This window comes from Filicampus tigris, chromosome 4 (genome assembly GCF_054856515.1).
Source record: "Filicampus tigris isolate MCC_2025a chromosome 4, RoL_Ftig_1.0, whole genome shotgun sequence".
NCBI classification, from domain to species: domain Eukaryota; kingdom Metazoa; phylum Chordata; class Actinopteri; order Syngnathiformes; family Syngnathidae; genus Filicampus; species Filicampus tigris.
In genome coordinates, this window is record NC_141220.1 from 5954693 (window position 1) to 5971300 (window position 16608).

The 16608-nt window shown below is 39.7% G+C and overlaps 1 protein-coding gene across 1 annotated transcript; it reads right to left on the bottom strand.

Moving 5' to 3' along the window:
• Positions 1-5086: 5086 nt before the first annotated feature.
• Positions 5087-16601, bottom strand: tcp11l1 (t-complex 11, testis-specific-like 1). Its single transcript, XM_086028159.1, has 10 exons — positions 16329-16601; positions 15891-16040; positions 15595-15727; positions 15392-15512; positions 13920-14140; positions 12270-12406; positions 9773-9942; positions 9473-9654; positions 8179-8351; positions 5087-8106 (listed from the first exon to the last, which is right to left on the bottom strand). Exons 2-10 carry the CDS (start codon positions 16030-16032, stop codon positions 7883-7885), a joined length of 1503 nt encoding a protein of 500 aa, XP_085884285.1. The 5' UTR covers positions 16033-16040; positions 16329-16601; the 3' UTR covers positions 5087-7882.
• Between the last annotated feature and the right edge of the window lie 7 nt (positions 16602-16608).

Sequence of the window (16608 nt, forward strand, 5' to 3'; positions counted from 1 at the left end):
GTAAACGCATCTCCTTTCCTTCGGCTCCAAACCAGCTGCATTTTATAACATCTGACCCACACGCAGCGCGAGAGCCGCTGGGGACAATAGGCGCTCCACCAAATGTTTCTTTTATATTATTATATGTATATGACATAATTTACATTAAACGATATGCACAATAGAATTTTAATAAAGAAAATACCTTTATTAGACTCTCAAGCAGCTAGTAATAGTAATTTTAGTCGATGACGTCATTGTCAGAGCGCAACAGGGCTCAATCCGTCAACATAACGGCCTTCATAGTTGTAATAGTTAAAAAATTCTGTGTTAAAGTGTTGAAGTTTAACGTATTCAACATATTCACACCAATACATTATTTTTCATGTTCTAAAAATTCCCACAATTTTGTCCCAAATTCCATTAATTCCCAATGATACACTGAATGAATAATTGCTATTTGAAATTCAAAATGTTAAGATCATTCAGTTTGCCACAGTAGCCATTTTCAACATTCCCAAATGTTTCCCATACCAAAAATTCAACATTTTACGCAACTTATTTCATATTTTTCACCAGTAACATTCCAATATGAGGGCAACAATCTCCAATCGCAACATGTTTTGACCAATTTAAACCATTCCAAATGGAAACTGTTTGCCTCATTCATATTCCACATTAATATTATTATTTTTTTTACATTTAAAAAAAAAAAGTAAAAAGTTGAGAAGTTATTTTAATAAAATTTCCACAATTTTGGACTGATTTAAAGTGTTCCAACTTCAAACTGCTCATTTAATTCCTATTCCAAACAGATTTCAAATTTTCGAAATAACCCCCCATATTAAGCCACATCAAAGATGAGTAAACTCCTCCATTAGAATTCAACTTGTTTAGTGCCAAAGGTTAGTTAACGTTGATTATGTTTTGTCACAGAGAGGGGTGTGGAGGAGTCTAATGTGGATCCAATGTGATTGTCAAGCTCGGAAACAATGTTAATGAAATATAACAGCCAGTAGATGCAGTGATACAACATTTTAGATTTGCAATCAGCGCTGTTTGTGACTTCACATAACAGGTACTGTATAAATCCCCCCCCAAAAAAGACACTCGACCACAAGCTGGACATCGGACAAGTTTATGCACATAAAAGTCGACCAGACAAGGTACAGTGGAAGCCAGATGTTTACATAGACTATATAAAAAGACACAGATGCTTAATATTTCTCATTGTCTCATATAAAACACATTAAACTTCAAACCTTCGGTCAATTACCACCAAAATGACCTCTATTTTCTAGGTACCACAATAATTTTTGGTATTAATATTATCATTATTTTTGTGTGTGTATTTTTTGAATTGTTATATCTTCCTTGAAAGCCAGAAGTTTAGACACAGTAAGATTACTATGCCTTTAATTTTGGGGGAACCCCAGATATTAATGTCAACATTTGAGCTAAATACAGATATACCTGTACATGTATTTGAAGACTGCTTGCTTCTATGTGTAACCTCATACAAAATAGAAAAAATTAAAAATCAGCCAAAATATCACTAAGAGAATTGTGGACTTGCACAAGTCTGGGTTAATTGGGTGCAATTTCCAGATACTGAAAGTACCGCATTCTTCTGGTCAAACAATTCTGTGCAAGTGTAAACACCACGGGAATGCCTACCCATCATAGCCCTCAGGAAGGAGACATGTACTCCGGTTTTCTCCCAAATTACAAAAACATTCATGGTAGGCTATTTGAACACTCTATATTGTCCCAAGGTGTGATTGTGAATGGTTGTTGTCTATGTGTGCCATGCAATTGGCTGAAAACCAGTTCAGAGTGTACCCTGCCTCTTGCCTGAAGACAGCTGGTATTGGCTTCAGCACGCCCGAAACCTGATGAGGATAATACGTAATTTTGATACAGTAACAATGGCTTTTCTGTAAATAAACGTTAAAAGGTGACTCCAACTTTTCATTGGATTTATTATATTTATATGGACCTTATCATCAAAATAAGCTGGTTGTTTTTATGCATTAACTTTTATGCAACACTATGTCATGTGTCAGTTTTTTTTTTATTATGGCGGCACCGTGTGGAGTCAACCACATTTCCCACGCGCGCCAGCGCGTAGTGTCGTGAAATCCTGCAAGTTGGACTGAATTGCATTTCTATTTCCTTGGCTGTGTGAAAGCTGAAAAGCAATGAGGTAATGAATCTAATTTTGTTCAAACAATACTTTGGTTTGTTTTGGGGCTTCTGCCATGACACCAGTAATATCTCGTAGACGTTTGAATCGACTTCCGTCCTTATTGCGAAAGGAGGAAGTGAGTATACCATAAAGCAATTCAGAACATTTGTATTTTTTTTATGTGCCAGGGTTGCTTCCATCCTCCTCAAAGTTGCTTAGTGCCTGTAAAAACGATACAGACACCCCCAGGGCATTACAAAAGTCCCATTCAACTACTTGTAAGTCAATGTTTATTCAAAGAAGTTGTGAATTTTTTTTGTTAAGGTCGATTTCCTGCCCAGTGCTGCTTTAAAACATCAATGTAAACAAACACTTTTGATAAAATGTTTCATATATCTGAACAATGTTTAACATTCTCTTTTGTGGGATACAAAATACTTGTAGAACTTGTATTAACGAGACAGTGTAGAGTGTTTTTGCCATCTAGTGGTGAAGTAATAGAAGGCAACGACCTTAGTTCAAAGCACATGCAGTTGAAGCACATGCATTACAGTTTTTCAGAGAGACCACATTTTGCAAGCCTACCAATTTATTATGCAAGCAAAATATGATCACCTAATCACTTCTAAAATCCCCTCAAGTGATGAAATAAATGCATTGCATTTGTTACACATGCTGTAGTCATTGATCCAGCAAATTTATGATAAGGTGATTGTCTCCTTCGGGTATCCATAGCAGAAAGATGGCGCCAAGACATGTCAGCATCCTGTACAGTGAGGCGCGACCCATGTTATATAATTATCGATTACTAGACATACAATTATATACAAAATGTATGTTGATGTGATAGAATATATATTTTTTTTGCATATTATTGAAATGAATAGTGGGTTTTTACAATGAATGAACATTGAATATTCTAAACATTCTACACACTATCGCTTTAAACTAGTATATTTTCCACATTAAATTAACCAGAATTTCACAAAAATATCCGCTGGTCTACATGTCTGGCAACAAGACACTTATCTGCGTGCTCTCAATGTGCCTCACTTACTACCTGTGCGTGCGCACCAATTTGTAGACTAAAAGAATCATACGCAATAAGTAATTCTTTGAGCATGGGGGGATTTATGATTGAGTTTTTTAATAATTCAGATTCAGATTCAAATTTATTGCCATTACAACACGTGCAACGAAAAGTAAAGTGCAGGCCCTTTCAGTGCAAAGACTAAAAAACATTAACATTTACATACATACACATTCATATACACACACATATACATGTACTTATACACATACATACATGTACCATGTATACATGTACATCCACACATAAATGAATAAATAAAAGAATCAAGTTTTCACTGTTAAAAAAAAAGAAAAAAAGCACATTACAGAACACAGATTGAGCAGATATTTAGTGCAACTGTGTTAAATATTGCATATTGTGAGGTTACTGCGAGATATATGCATATTGAAAACTGGAGTTTGTTGCATTAGCATATTTCACGTGTTACAGAGAGTGATGCTTTAGGGCTCTTAACGCAGTCGGAAAAAAGCTGTTTTTCAGTCTATTTGTCCTGGTTCATATGGTCTGCCGACGGAAGTAAACTAACAGGGAATGGCCCGGGTGGTAGGAGTCATTCAAGATGGCCCCGGCTCTCCTGAGGCAGTAAGAGCTGTGAAGGTCTTCTAAAGTCGGCAGCGGGCACCCAATGACCTTCTCAGCCATTTTGGTGACCCTCTGGAGTTCCTTCCTGTTTGCCGCTATGCAGCTGGCAAACCATGTGCACAGACAGTAGGTGAGGATGCTCTCCATGGTGGAGCGGTAAAAAGACACAAGCAGTCTCTGTCTAATGTTGTTCTTCCACAGGATTCTCATGAAGTGGAGTCTTTTTTGTGCTTTCTTAGCCACCTGTGCAGTGTTCTTATTCCAGGTCAGCTTCTCCTCAATGTGGACTCCCAGGAAGCAGAAGTCACTGATCCTTTCCACCAATAAGAATGGGCTGAAAGTCCTGACCTGTTTTCTGAAGCTGAGCCGTGATTGGTCGTTACCTGAGCCCTGAGCAGTTGTGATGTCATTTTCACTCGACAGAAGTGACAAAAATGGCTGCCCCTGAATGGCTAAAAAGGGGTGGATTTAGCTGCTTAACTCCATATTTCACAAACACAATGTTAATCAGAATGCCGTGTTTCAACTAGTGGGCCCTGCCAGGAACATATTCTTGAAAAAAATGTGTTTGGGTTGATTTTCTCCTTAACTTGAATCCCCGGCACCGACGGAGGTTGACATGTTTGAACGAAAAATGAAGAATGGTTGAGTAATATAATAATTATTGGGAATTTTGAGTATAAAATTATTTTAATTATATTGATTAAATCGATCAATATGTCCATGTATGGCCAACATCGATGCGAACTACTTCAGCGCTGGATCGACACATTGAGTGAATAGATGTATTGTTACAACCCAAAGTGCAGAGATTAAAATTTGGGGTGCGTGAGCATCCCGTGAAATAGGAAAAGTATGGAGGCAACTGTCATGTCATCTTCCAAACCGCTTATCCTATACAGGGTCGCGGGGAATTGCTGGAGCCTATCCCAGCCGTCAATGGGCGAAGGCAGACTACACCCCGAACTGGTCGCCAGCCAGTCGCAGGGCACACATAGACACTGTCACTGAGCGGGAATCGATCCCACGCTGCCCGCACACAACTCAGGCGTGTGTACCACTACACTATCAGTGGACCTTGGAGGCAACTGTTCTCTTGTAAATGGTTGCTACAATGTCGGTTAACTCTCAACATTCAAGAACACTCTATGGGGAGAGAGGCTGCTTTTGTACTATGTGCGAACCACTAATGCAAGTTGAAGAGGTCTCAGAATAAGGTAGAAGAAATATGACGATACCGGTAATCATTTCTGAAAGGGACACACGCTTTATTGATGATTACCAAACATTCATAACATACAGTGTAAATGTATCGCATACAGTGTGCATGAGAAGGCAAATTTACAAACAAAACATTTTAAAACAAACCAAAATAAGAATTTACATACAATTTTAAATACTAGTACATGAAGTTGGTCCGCCATACAAATTCTGTGTATTTTTCTGCTGTCTAATGGACTGAGAAAAAAGAATTGGATTTCTTTGTCAGAAAACAAACCAAAAACAAACACACATACACAGAAGCATGAACCAATATTTATGCCTTAAAGATCATCCAGTTGGGATGGTCAATTTTTCACTAGCTCAATTTACATATTTTTTTTTAATCAGGAAAGTGATATCAGATTGCATTTTCAATTATATCAATTTGTCTTGGCGAAATCAATAAGCTAACGACTTTAAAAACACCTCCTGGAATGAGCATTATGGCCACGCCCCTCCATGTCTTGATGCAGGCCTAGCCAACCCGTGGCTCGCGAGCCACATGCGGCTCTTTGGCTGATTTCATGCGGCCCCTGAAGCCCTTTTCAAAAAACTGTTTAGGTGGGCGCAGCGCGCTGTCATTCCCATTCATTATGTGGTGAGGGGTGGCGAGCACGGAATGGTGCTAAAAGTTCCTTGCTACGCCCTGTTTTTGTTCTTGTTTAGCTACAAAATAATTATTTTATTCCGTTATTCTTGCCGTTATTCTTAAAATATTACTTTGCGTGCCAGTGTGGCATTCAAGCACTTCACTTCCGGGTTCGTGTTATGTGGCCAATCAAATACAGACACCTGATTGGCTGTATAACCCATGTGATACTGTGACACATCTGAAGAAATACACTAATGATTGGCTGACTGGCGCATGTGACATTTCTCACGCGAGCTATATAAACAAAAGCCAGTCGTGTAAGCTTGGAGCTACAGTACATTAATATTCTGATTGAAAAAAATAATAATGTTAATTGAAGCACACGTTGATTATGGACACTTTTCAACGCATTTAGCGGTCCAGGGTCCCCCTGTGTTAGCATGGCTTCGCAATCAATCTCAATATGTGGGCGAGACGGCTGTCACCGTGACGTGACGTCTGTTGGGGAGCGGCGCCCGTTGTTGAGATCTCCGCTTTGTGCAACTTACACCCCTGTCTTGTTGGAAGTCACGGTGGGATGGTTGGATGCCTTTTGTCCATTTAATTAACCACTGGTTAAGTGGTTTGAGAGTAATTAGTTATTTACTGTTTTTTCCTAAACAAATTGATAAAACATAACTTATTATAATTTGCTTTTGTGAAGTACACATGAGGAAGCTGTACCTGATCTATGAATATGTGGCATTTATGCATCAAAATGTTTGTCCAAACATTTTTTTGGGTCAAAAGAAAGATTTGGCTTCGACAATAGTAAGTCATTTCTAACTGACGGCTAAATCTTTAAAAAAGAAAAAATTCTGAGACTTGAACATAGCTTTGTTATTTTTAAAGTGCGATTATCAAGGTTTATATGTTCACATTAAAACCATTGATACTATTATTACTCTTGTAAAAGATGATAGGCCCTTACTATTGTTATTACTATTGTCTAACTTCTACTCTCTCAGGCGATGCACAACACAATGCTGATCAGCAGGGCCAATGTATCGCTATGTCTAGAGTGAAAGCAGCCTTCATATTTTACTTTTAAAATTCAAAATACTTGCATATAACAAAACTAAAATATGTAAAGTAATAAAATTCACACGATTGTCTTTAATGAAAAAAAAAATTCCAAGTTGATTTGTTTGGGTTCATTGTTGTCCCAGTAAATGTCTCTTCCTTGGACAAAAAAGCCAATGGATGTCATCAAAATTGTATTCAGTTTGCCCTCGCATCAGATCCTCTTGTATCAGCTCGTACAAGTGTTTTTCTATTTCAAAAGCAAATTTTGTAGAGTAAAGCTTTCTTTCAATTCTTTTTTCTCAATTGTCAACAGCAAGGGTCACCAACTCTGGTCCTCGACAGCCCCTATCCTGCATATTTTAGATGTCTCCTTCTTCCAACACACCTGATTCAAATGATCAGGATCATTATCAAGCTTCTCCAGAGCTTGCTGATGAGCTGATCATTCCAATCAAGTGTTTTGGTGGAGGGAAAAAATCTAAACCATACAGGATGTGGGGCCTTCAAGGACTGGAGTTGGTGACCAGTGTGGTAGGAGGAACAATTCACACAGTTGACTGGTTAGTTTGTTTTTGACTTTCCCCCCCGATTAAAAGCTCCTTTACTACTTTTTTAGGTGCTTCATCTCTTGGACCGAACTATAAGAACTAAGCCACAGAGCTATATAGGAAGACCCATAGAGTGGAACCTTTCACCTAGACTCAGACATTATAGGCAATTCTACAATATAGCTGCTGCACCAATTTGTAAGTTTCCTTTTACATTTTTCTTTTAAAATCTGCAAAACCACTGGTGGCTCCAGTTATTCAATCGTGACCATCATCTGTTCTTTAAAACTCCCAAGAATTAAGAACTGGTCCAAAGGATTATATACCAAGCAAGTCATGTGTTACAGAGGATAAAAACACATTGGACTTGATAGAGTAGACCTTTATAAATAAGCAGGGCAGATGATAGAGGGGAAGTTTTTCTTTTTCCCAAGTAGTGTTATTAGTGTTTTAGATGTGTTATTTTCTTCTGAGCAATGAAGTGAATGCTGCCAGCCAGCACTATTCATCATTATCCTCAACTCCTTCTGTTGAATTTAAGTGTGAGCTACTTAACACCACTGTCATAGTGCTTACGTCTCTGTGCTGGCACAACCTGCTGATGAGAAGCACTTGTGGAGAATCTTTTGGTAAAATGGGGAGAAGACCAGCTTATTGAAATTGATGAGACAACTGAAGCGAACGGCGAGCTCTTTTAGCTCCTTGCAGATGGGTGCAAGACCTCCAGGTATAGGTGGAGGGGTCTTGTGTTGACTGGATTCCAGAGTGGCCAGCAGGTAGCTCTGAACCCGAGAGTCTGAAAGAAGATGGCAAGAGGAGGGTCGATTCAATCTCGCCCACCAACAACATCGCAGTAGACATCACTTACCCATCAACTGACAGACTGTGTTGTCTGGCTGGATGGTGGCTGAGATTTGCCCCATCAGAGTGTTTTTTTGCTCAGTTGATAATGTAGCGAAGCCGTGCTGGCTTAAACGTTGACTTAGCTCCATGCACAGTTTTTCCCCAGTGGCCACTAGGGTCTCTTGCAGACTGAAAGACCTTGGAAAAGGCAAGATGGCATTTGCATGAAGCAACACAACATGGCTATTGCTAAAACTAAAGACACATTTTAATCTTACTTATACAGCAAATTTAGCCGTTTTTAATTGCTGAAAATGTATGGACTGAACACACTCTGATGTATCACATATTGTCACGTCACAACACTCACTTCTTATTGGCAGGCTTGACAGAAAGGAATTAATTAGAACAATTTGTTTATTATTGTGGCTGTAGTCTACACTGCATGGCAACACTACAAATTACAAGTACTGTACAATAATCACATTGTTAAATGAATACATCTCTAAATTCCTAATAAAACCTGTGAGTATAACATCACTTATAAAGTATAATGGGTCATCAAGCAGACGCTTTAAGCGGAGCTGGGCATACCGCCTATGTGATGGACCGGTCCGCCTCGCCACCTATGATGGACGGCCATTTTACAGGCGATGAATGATAGACGGAAAACTTTTTAAAAATTGTCCGACTAAGCATGGTCGGAAGCCCACTTTTTTCCATCCATGTAATCGTCTAGTTTTGTGCCCCTCCCCCGGGCAATGTTTGAAACAAAAGGCTCACCATAGCATGGAGGCCTCACCGCGCACGGACTAAATGAGTCTCCTTTAAATGCGTCGAGGCCTCCGAGGTCTTTAAAGGTACATAAAGATCCAAAAAGTTTGTGGAAGGTGCTAAAAGGAGACTCATTTAGTCCGGCCGCTGTGAGACATCCATGCCGCGGTGAGTCTTTTGTTTCAAATATTGGCCGAGGATTGGGGGAGGTGGCTCGTGGTAGTTTTTCTAAGTTGGTAGTCTGAAAAACACAAATGGAAGCCCGTTTAAAATGATAGTCGGATGGGTGGAAGGCAATAAACGGACCGCACATTTTTAATAAAAAGCCCAGCTCTGGCTTCAAGCAGAGGTTGTGCCACACTTTACTGTATTATAGTTTATAAATAAATTCTGAACGAAACGACACATTCTAGACACAAAGTACCGGTATAACGTGCACCACCAACGTGGTGATTATCTATGAACAAGGTCTACAATTTGAACATTTTTTTCTATGCAATGATTTACAAGTTTTAACAAAACTGTTGGGAGGTGTTTGTACTTACGGTGTGTGCATGTCTGCAAGCATGGCGTGAACAGTGTTTTTAAGCGTCTCCATGAGCCCTGGAAGACCTGAGATGGCTTCCCCCGTGGTCGTGTAAACTATGAGTAATATCGATGAAAGCAAAACTAATTGTTCAGTCATCTGCTGCATTTCCTGGAAGCGAGCCTGATCCATCAACATTGTCTAGGTAGCCCCAAAAAAAAAACCCACAAAAAAACCCTCAGAGCAAATCCAACTGCAGCACAGTAATCAGTTTTTCCAAAAAGAGTCACAGACTAAATAAATTTATCAAAGAGTTTACCTCAGGGAAGGGCTCTGAGAGGTGTTCCCACTTAAGTAGGCGCAAATATGCTTGATTATGGACATAAGCAGGGAGGAAAGCGGGAGGATCAGCTGAGGCATCAGTGGAAGAAGCCTCACTCAAGTTCCTAAATGTGTCCTTGAGCCATTTCTCAGTGTAGTCTAAAGCATCTGAAAAAGAAGGAAATGTGTGTTTCAATCACGGTTATCATCGACATCACTGTTAAAGAAAAAAAGTTGCACTTGAATATTGTACCGTGAAAAAGTATTAGTACCAAACATTATTATATTTTGTTGTGATTTTATGTGATAGACCAACACAAAGCAGCACATAATTATGAAGTGAAATGTAAGTGACGTGCGGTTTTCAAAATGTTCAGTGAATATAAATCTGGAAAGTGTGGCATGTGGTGCATTTGTATTCAGCCCCCTGTACTCTGATACCCCTAAATACAATGCAGTGCAATCAATTGACTTCAGAAGTCACCTAATTAGTAAATAGAGTCTGAGTGTGTGTAATTCAATATCTGTATGAATACACTTGCTCTGTTTTGTGTAGTGATGGGGAGATGAGCCTTCTGAGCCCTTCAAGCTTTCCATCCAAATGGTTCACAAAAAGGCTCTTGAGGCTTCATGTGCACACAACCCCCCTGGTGGCCAAATCCTAGCTTGTCATTTGAATTGTGTGATGGCTTTTTTTCCCACAGTCTAACAACAGTGTCCGCATGAAAATAATAATAGCAATATAACACAAAATGAGGTCTTCTGGACTGGGGTTGATTTATGTCATCTGTTTTTGATAAATTTGTATGTTTATGTTCAAATTGGTGTTTAGCAAAAGATTGTGCCATTGATTGTATTAACTGAATGCTTTTTTAAAAAAACGTTTTTTTTTAATCTTCCTATATTGACTTGGATATATGCACATTTGCCAGACTACACTTATAATCAACTTCGCCAATGGGTTCTCCGAGGTGCCGCTGCGCTTTTTAAATCAAAACTGTTTGTCACCTGAGAAGAAAAAAACAACATTTTAAAAATGAGGTCAGAACTCCTTAAACGATTGTAGAACAAAAACATGATATTCATATATTTTTTAAGTTTCTGAGTCTAGTAGGAAGTTATAAAATGTTACAATGATTACCTATGGTAACATAGAGGTGCACCATGCTGTTACTACTTAACATATTTCACGATATACATGCATATCGTTGCTGTCCTGTGAAAAACACTTAAGTCCATTTTTTCATTTCGTAGAGTAAAGCTTTCTTTCAATTCTTTTCTCTCAATTGTCAACAGCAGTTTCACATTTTGTAGAAAAACACTTATGTCCCTTTTTTCATTTTTCTTATTTTTACGTGAATGGTGTTTCCGCGTTACAGACACCGCATTAATGTGAAAACTTAATTTACTTTTTTTTTTTTAAATCCCAAATTGGACATGCATGTTTTTCACAGGGCAGCGGCGATATGATGTGTGATATCTTAATGAGATTTACTCAGTGTTTTCATATATGGGAGCATGCCACCCCACACCCTTTTTTTTTGTAGACCATGATTAAACGTATTTGTCACGGGAAATTGGCTAAGTTCCAAGAGGACAACTAACACAATATATACAAGAATTTTCTTTGTCTGTTCATTAATTGCGACGACACATCGACCGCTTCTTGGGACAAAAAGGTCATTTCCCGAAAATGAATTACGCCTCAATACACGCTTGAGAAATTACATCACTAGTTCTGTGAAGGCCTCACTGTTTTGTTAGAGAGCAACTAGACAACACTAGTGTCATGAACCCTAAGGCCAGACAACATCAGGTCAGGGATAAAAGTTGTGGATACGTTTAAAACAAGATTATTTATAAAACATATATCCCAAGCTTTGAACATCTCAAGGAGCACAGTTCCTTTCATCATTTAATAATGTGAACAGTATGGCAAAACTGCAAACCTAGCAAGACGTGGTCATCTACCTAAAATGATAGAGTGAGCGAGTGAGGAGAGCACTGGTGAGAGAAGCAGCCAAGAGCCCCACGGTCACTCTGGAGGAGCTGCCACAAATCTGCCCGTTATGAAAGTGTGTCAAGAAAAACACAACGTTGACAGAAATGCACAAAAAATCCAATTTGCCATATAGGGACACTGCAAACGTGAAAAAAAGGTGCTTTGGTCAGATGACACCAAAGTTTAATTTTATGGCCTAAAAGCAAAGTACAGGTATGTGGGAGAAAACTAACACTGCCCATCATCCATCCCCACTGTGAAACACGGTGGTGACAACATGCTGTGGGGATGCTTTTCTTCAGCAGGAACAAGGAAGTGTGTTAGAAGTAATGAGAATGTGGATGGAGCTAAATACAGGGCAATCCTGGAAGAAAACCTGTTGGAGGCTGCAACAGACTAGAGACTGGGAAGGACATTGGTCTTTGCCAGTAACAAATGATTGATTTCTTTAGATTTGAGAAAAACACAGTGTTACATTGTATAATGCTCTTACTTGGCTGTCTGTCCAGAAACTCCTGGAACTTGTTCCTCTCATACTCAACTGACTGCTGCATCAGATGAGGCCTGATGCTGTGTACAGCAAAGTTAGCCATGTCCAACTTCATCAGGTCCAAGAGCGAGAATATGGCCCTAAGAGGAGGATTATAGAAAAAAAACATGTTAAATCTTTGGAAATATTTCCAATCTAATAATGTTGAATATAATACAACAAGACTCTTCTCTACAATGGCATCATCAATATAGCATTTTTTTTACTGCTTGTCCACATTAGGGTCAGTGGGTGAGCTGGAGCCTATCCCAGCTGACTTTGAGGAGAGAGGCGGTGTACACACGGGCCTGGTCGCCAGTTAATCGCAGGATACTGAAATATAAACAGCCATTTATAGCTCTGGACAATTTCGAGTCGAGTCTAGCCTATAGTCTAATAGTTGCCCATGCATGTTTTTGGAATGTAGGAGGCAGGCAGAGTACAGAGAAAACCCACACAAGCACAGACAGAACAAGAACACAATGAGCCCCAAGATAATAATAATGCATCAGATTTATATAGGAACCCGAGAACCTCTCCAATGTGAAGCAGACGTGCTAATCACTAGTCACATTGTCCAACTATGGTGCCCCAACAGAATCATGAAAAACCTTTATCCACACCAAAGGCATTCTCAGGCTGTAAAAGGCAAGATGAACACATTGACAACCGATTTTGAAAGTCAACTATTATTAGTAGGGTGGTGCACAAACCGGTGGTGGTTGGAATTGAGATGTGAATTGGCAGTTAAAAACAAATTCTGAATCGTAATTTTCAGATTCAAGTGAGAATGAATCATCGCATACTGTCAGTGTACAAGTGTCAGAGGAATGTTTGATTGGTGTGTGTGTGTTTCCGTATGTGTGAGGTGCACAGTCGTGTGACGCTCGCTCTTTGATTGTGTTCAGACAGCAGGCATATCTGATTCCATCAGATTCCTCCTCAAATTCGATTTTTAGGGCTGACTGTCCACACTGTTTTTAGAAAGTGTCCAACTGGGATCTGGCCCTGTTCAGACTGGGCCGGTGCGAACTGCGGCTGTCACTCGCCTAAAAGTAAACGTCGATGGGAGGGAGCCGGCCGGGGCGGATGTCAAAGAAGAAAGCGGTAACGTCAAACACGACACGTGCTGGACGACGCCTCCGTTCCGACGTTGATACTACACTGACCTGTCAAATGGGTCAATAATTCCCAGATCCCATTTGGACACTTGCTAAAACAGTGTGGACAGTCAACCTAGTGACCTAAAACAATATGGAAAAGATAATAGCTGTTTGCTTGCTGCTACCTCATTGAAAGAGGAACTATTTTTGATGTGTCCTCACTAGTCTAAACACTGAAACTGACGTCAAAGTGCCCTTGGGCTCGCATTGTGAACAACACAGCTCACCAATTTTCTGGGTCTGGTTATGAGACGTTTGCAATGCAAGTCCAAGGGCACTTTGACGTCGATATCAGTCAACAGCCTGGGGCAGTGCTAGATAAAATGTCAGCTCTTGGAGATGGATGGAAATAGGTGGATTAATCTGCTTAATTCTTATTCGATGAACACAATTTTAATCAGAATATTATTGCAATGACAATTTCTGACTTGAGTTCGTCTTCATCGCTTACTTAAGCAAAGGGACAAACTCGGTGATCTCCTTTAGTTTAGTGACGTCCTCATCCCTGCAGGGGGCACAAAGCGATCCCATCATCTCAATAATGAAATTGGAAAGGGCAGCAACATCCAGTGCTCCTTTCTCCGCCTGCTGCTGGATTAGAGTCAGGTCAAGAACCTCCTCAATTCGGGACCGCAAGTGACTATGGCCCGGCAGCAAAAACGATAGCAACGTCTGCAAATAAGTAATGATGATTAAATAGGGTTTGTAACAACAACAACAACAACAACAAAAAACAACATTTACAACATTGATCTTCAGTGATGACATTTTAATGACGATACCACCATAAATGACGGTGTAACAATTTTCATTGTCATTGGTTTATCTAATTCATTGCTTGCATGCATCTTCCTGGCTACGTTTTTTGATGTATCATGCATGGACCGTTGCATTTAATGTTGATGACAATCCACACTTTGATGACATAAAATAGTAAATACCTATAGTCTTCAGGTATATTCCCTATAATTTCTGATGGCAGACTTTTCTATCTTGTCCAATCTATGGATTTTATGTTATTACGCATGTTCAAAAACAGTAATCTCTGAAAAATGAGCTCAGATTGTATGGTAGAGATGGGTAAACCGCTCTCCTTCAAATTTCTGCTCCAGGCTACTAGATGGAGCCTATTTTAATCTCAGTTGGTGGCCCACATGACCCCACACTGGGCCTGGATTAATTTTTGAAAATGAAAAGGTTTACTGCAACTGAGCAGTTAAAAGTTGTACAACATTACATCATTAACTGTGACACACATTGCTCACAGCGTCTTTAATCCTAAATCTATAGTTGTGAATCAAAGGGGAAAGAACGGTCCTGGTTCCTCGCAGTAAATCAAGAAAACAGTCTTTTTCAAGTCAAATAGTAAAAATATTACACAAATTATACAATATGTTCACAGAATTTAAACATAAACCAATCTGGCTAATTTGCTGAAAGATGCTACCAGCCATGAAAGAGTTCAACCTAAATCGCCACAACAACACAAAACTCAAAAGCACACAAACAGCACTTCACCAGTCCTACAAGCACGGTCACAACCTTCCTCATGGTGTGGGGGAGGACACCTCTTTACAAGATTTTGTTTTATAAAACAAAGTTGTAGTCTTATGTAAATGAATTAACCTCCACGTGGTTACTTCTTATGTACAATGTTCAAATTATACACATTTTCATAGAAAATTTGACATTTTTCTTAAGGGGCACTTTACCGCGCTCTCCCCTTACTTTGTTGTGTTTATATTCTCTTCTAATCTAATAATTTTACTTTATTACATTGTTTGCTTATATTCATAAGAAATTGTATAACCGGATAGAACCCTAACATCCGTTGGGATATTATGATTGATCCTACATTGCAGTGGTTCACTCATTGATTTTCCTGGTAATAATATTTTCAGTTTGTAGTCTCCGGATGTTCACCTCTTTAATTTCAGACAGCTGTTGGATGACATGGCTGTACTGTGGTGGATCCTCCTTTAATTGAGCTTCCAGATAATCCCAGAATGCTTGGTGCACAATCTCTTTTACTCTGCGCTCCAAACTGTACAACAGGGGCAAAGGATGGGTTGTTATTCAAAGAACTTATTGCAAACCATCTCTCCAGAATTCAAAAACAACCTCACCTTCCTTCAGGAAGTGCAGACGGTTTAACTTGAAAAGACTGGTTAACCATTATTTCATGGGCCAAAGCCATATTGGTGACTCCTTTTGCTGTCTCCATTAATTCCTCTACAGACACAAACCTGGGTGGGCTGGCTATGAGGATAACAAATGGTTAGTTCACTTCAAATTGCATCCCAATGAGCTGTTCTCCTAAAACTACACTCATAACATTGAAGCATTCGGGTAAATTGCATGGCAGTGATTTTATCAGGGATGGTTGAAGTTCGGTTCACCTGTAAAATGAACTCCTCCTTACCTTGAGGAGCGCTTGCACCTCTGTGTGGACTTGGTGCATTTGTTCGAACCCGCTTCCTCACTGACTGCTCAGAAGAATCCTGTGCACTCTCCTCAGACTCCTTGTCTCCTCCACCCTCGATGTGGTCAGACTCATTTGGCATGCTCAGGTCTGCAGAATATCAAGTGGCAAATGCAGTGACGACTTGAAATGTCTTCTAAAAATGACGATCACGCGGTCGTCACAAGCATATTAGTTATGTTTCTTGCTAGACAAACAGTAAGGGTATTGGGCTATTTAGTTTAGAGTGTTAAAACACAAAGAAAATACATGTAGGATATGGGTTTGTTATCAACCTAAAGATGCGTGATGGTGTGAAAGTGTGTGACGCCAACACTAAAGTGGGCGACGCAAACGACAAAATCGCTTTACATTCGTATCGATTACAACGTCACTAACCTTATGGTCAGTTGTCTCTTGGAATTATATGAACCGCTTCAATTCAGATGACGTTAGCTCGACCCGCAATTTCGTATCAACAACACAGCAGAGACGCGGCTGCTCCCTCAAAGCTGCTGTTGTGACAGAAGTATTTTACAAGCTCAACGGACATGCAACGTCTCTTACACGGGAGACCCCTTCGTTTTATCCAGTAAACAAACAATTTTTTATTAGTGATGGGAGGATTGTGCCAAGCATTCGGGGCGTGTGTCGAGAATTCCAGGAAGTGAGGCGCGTA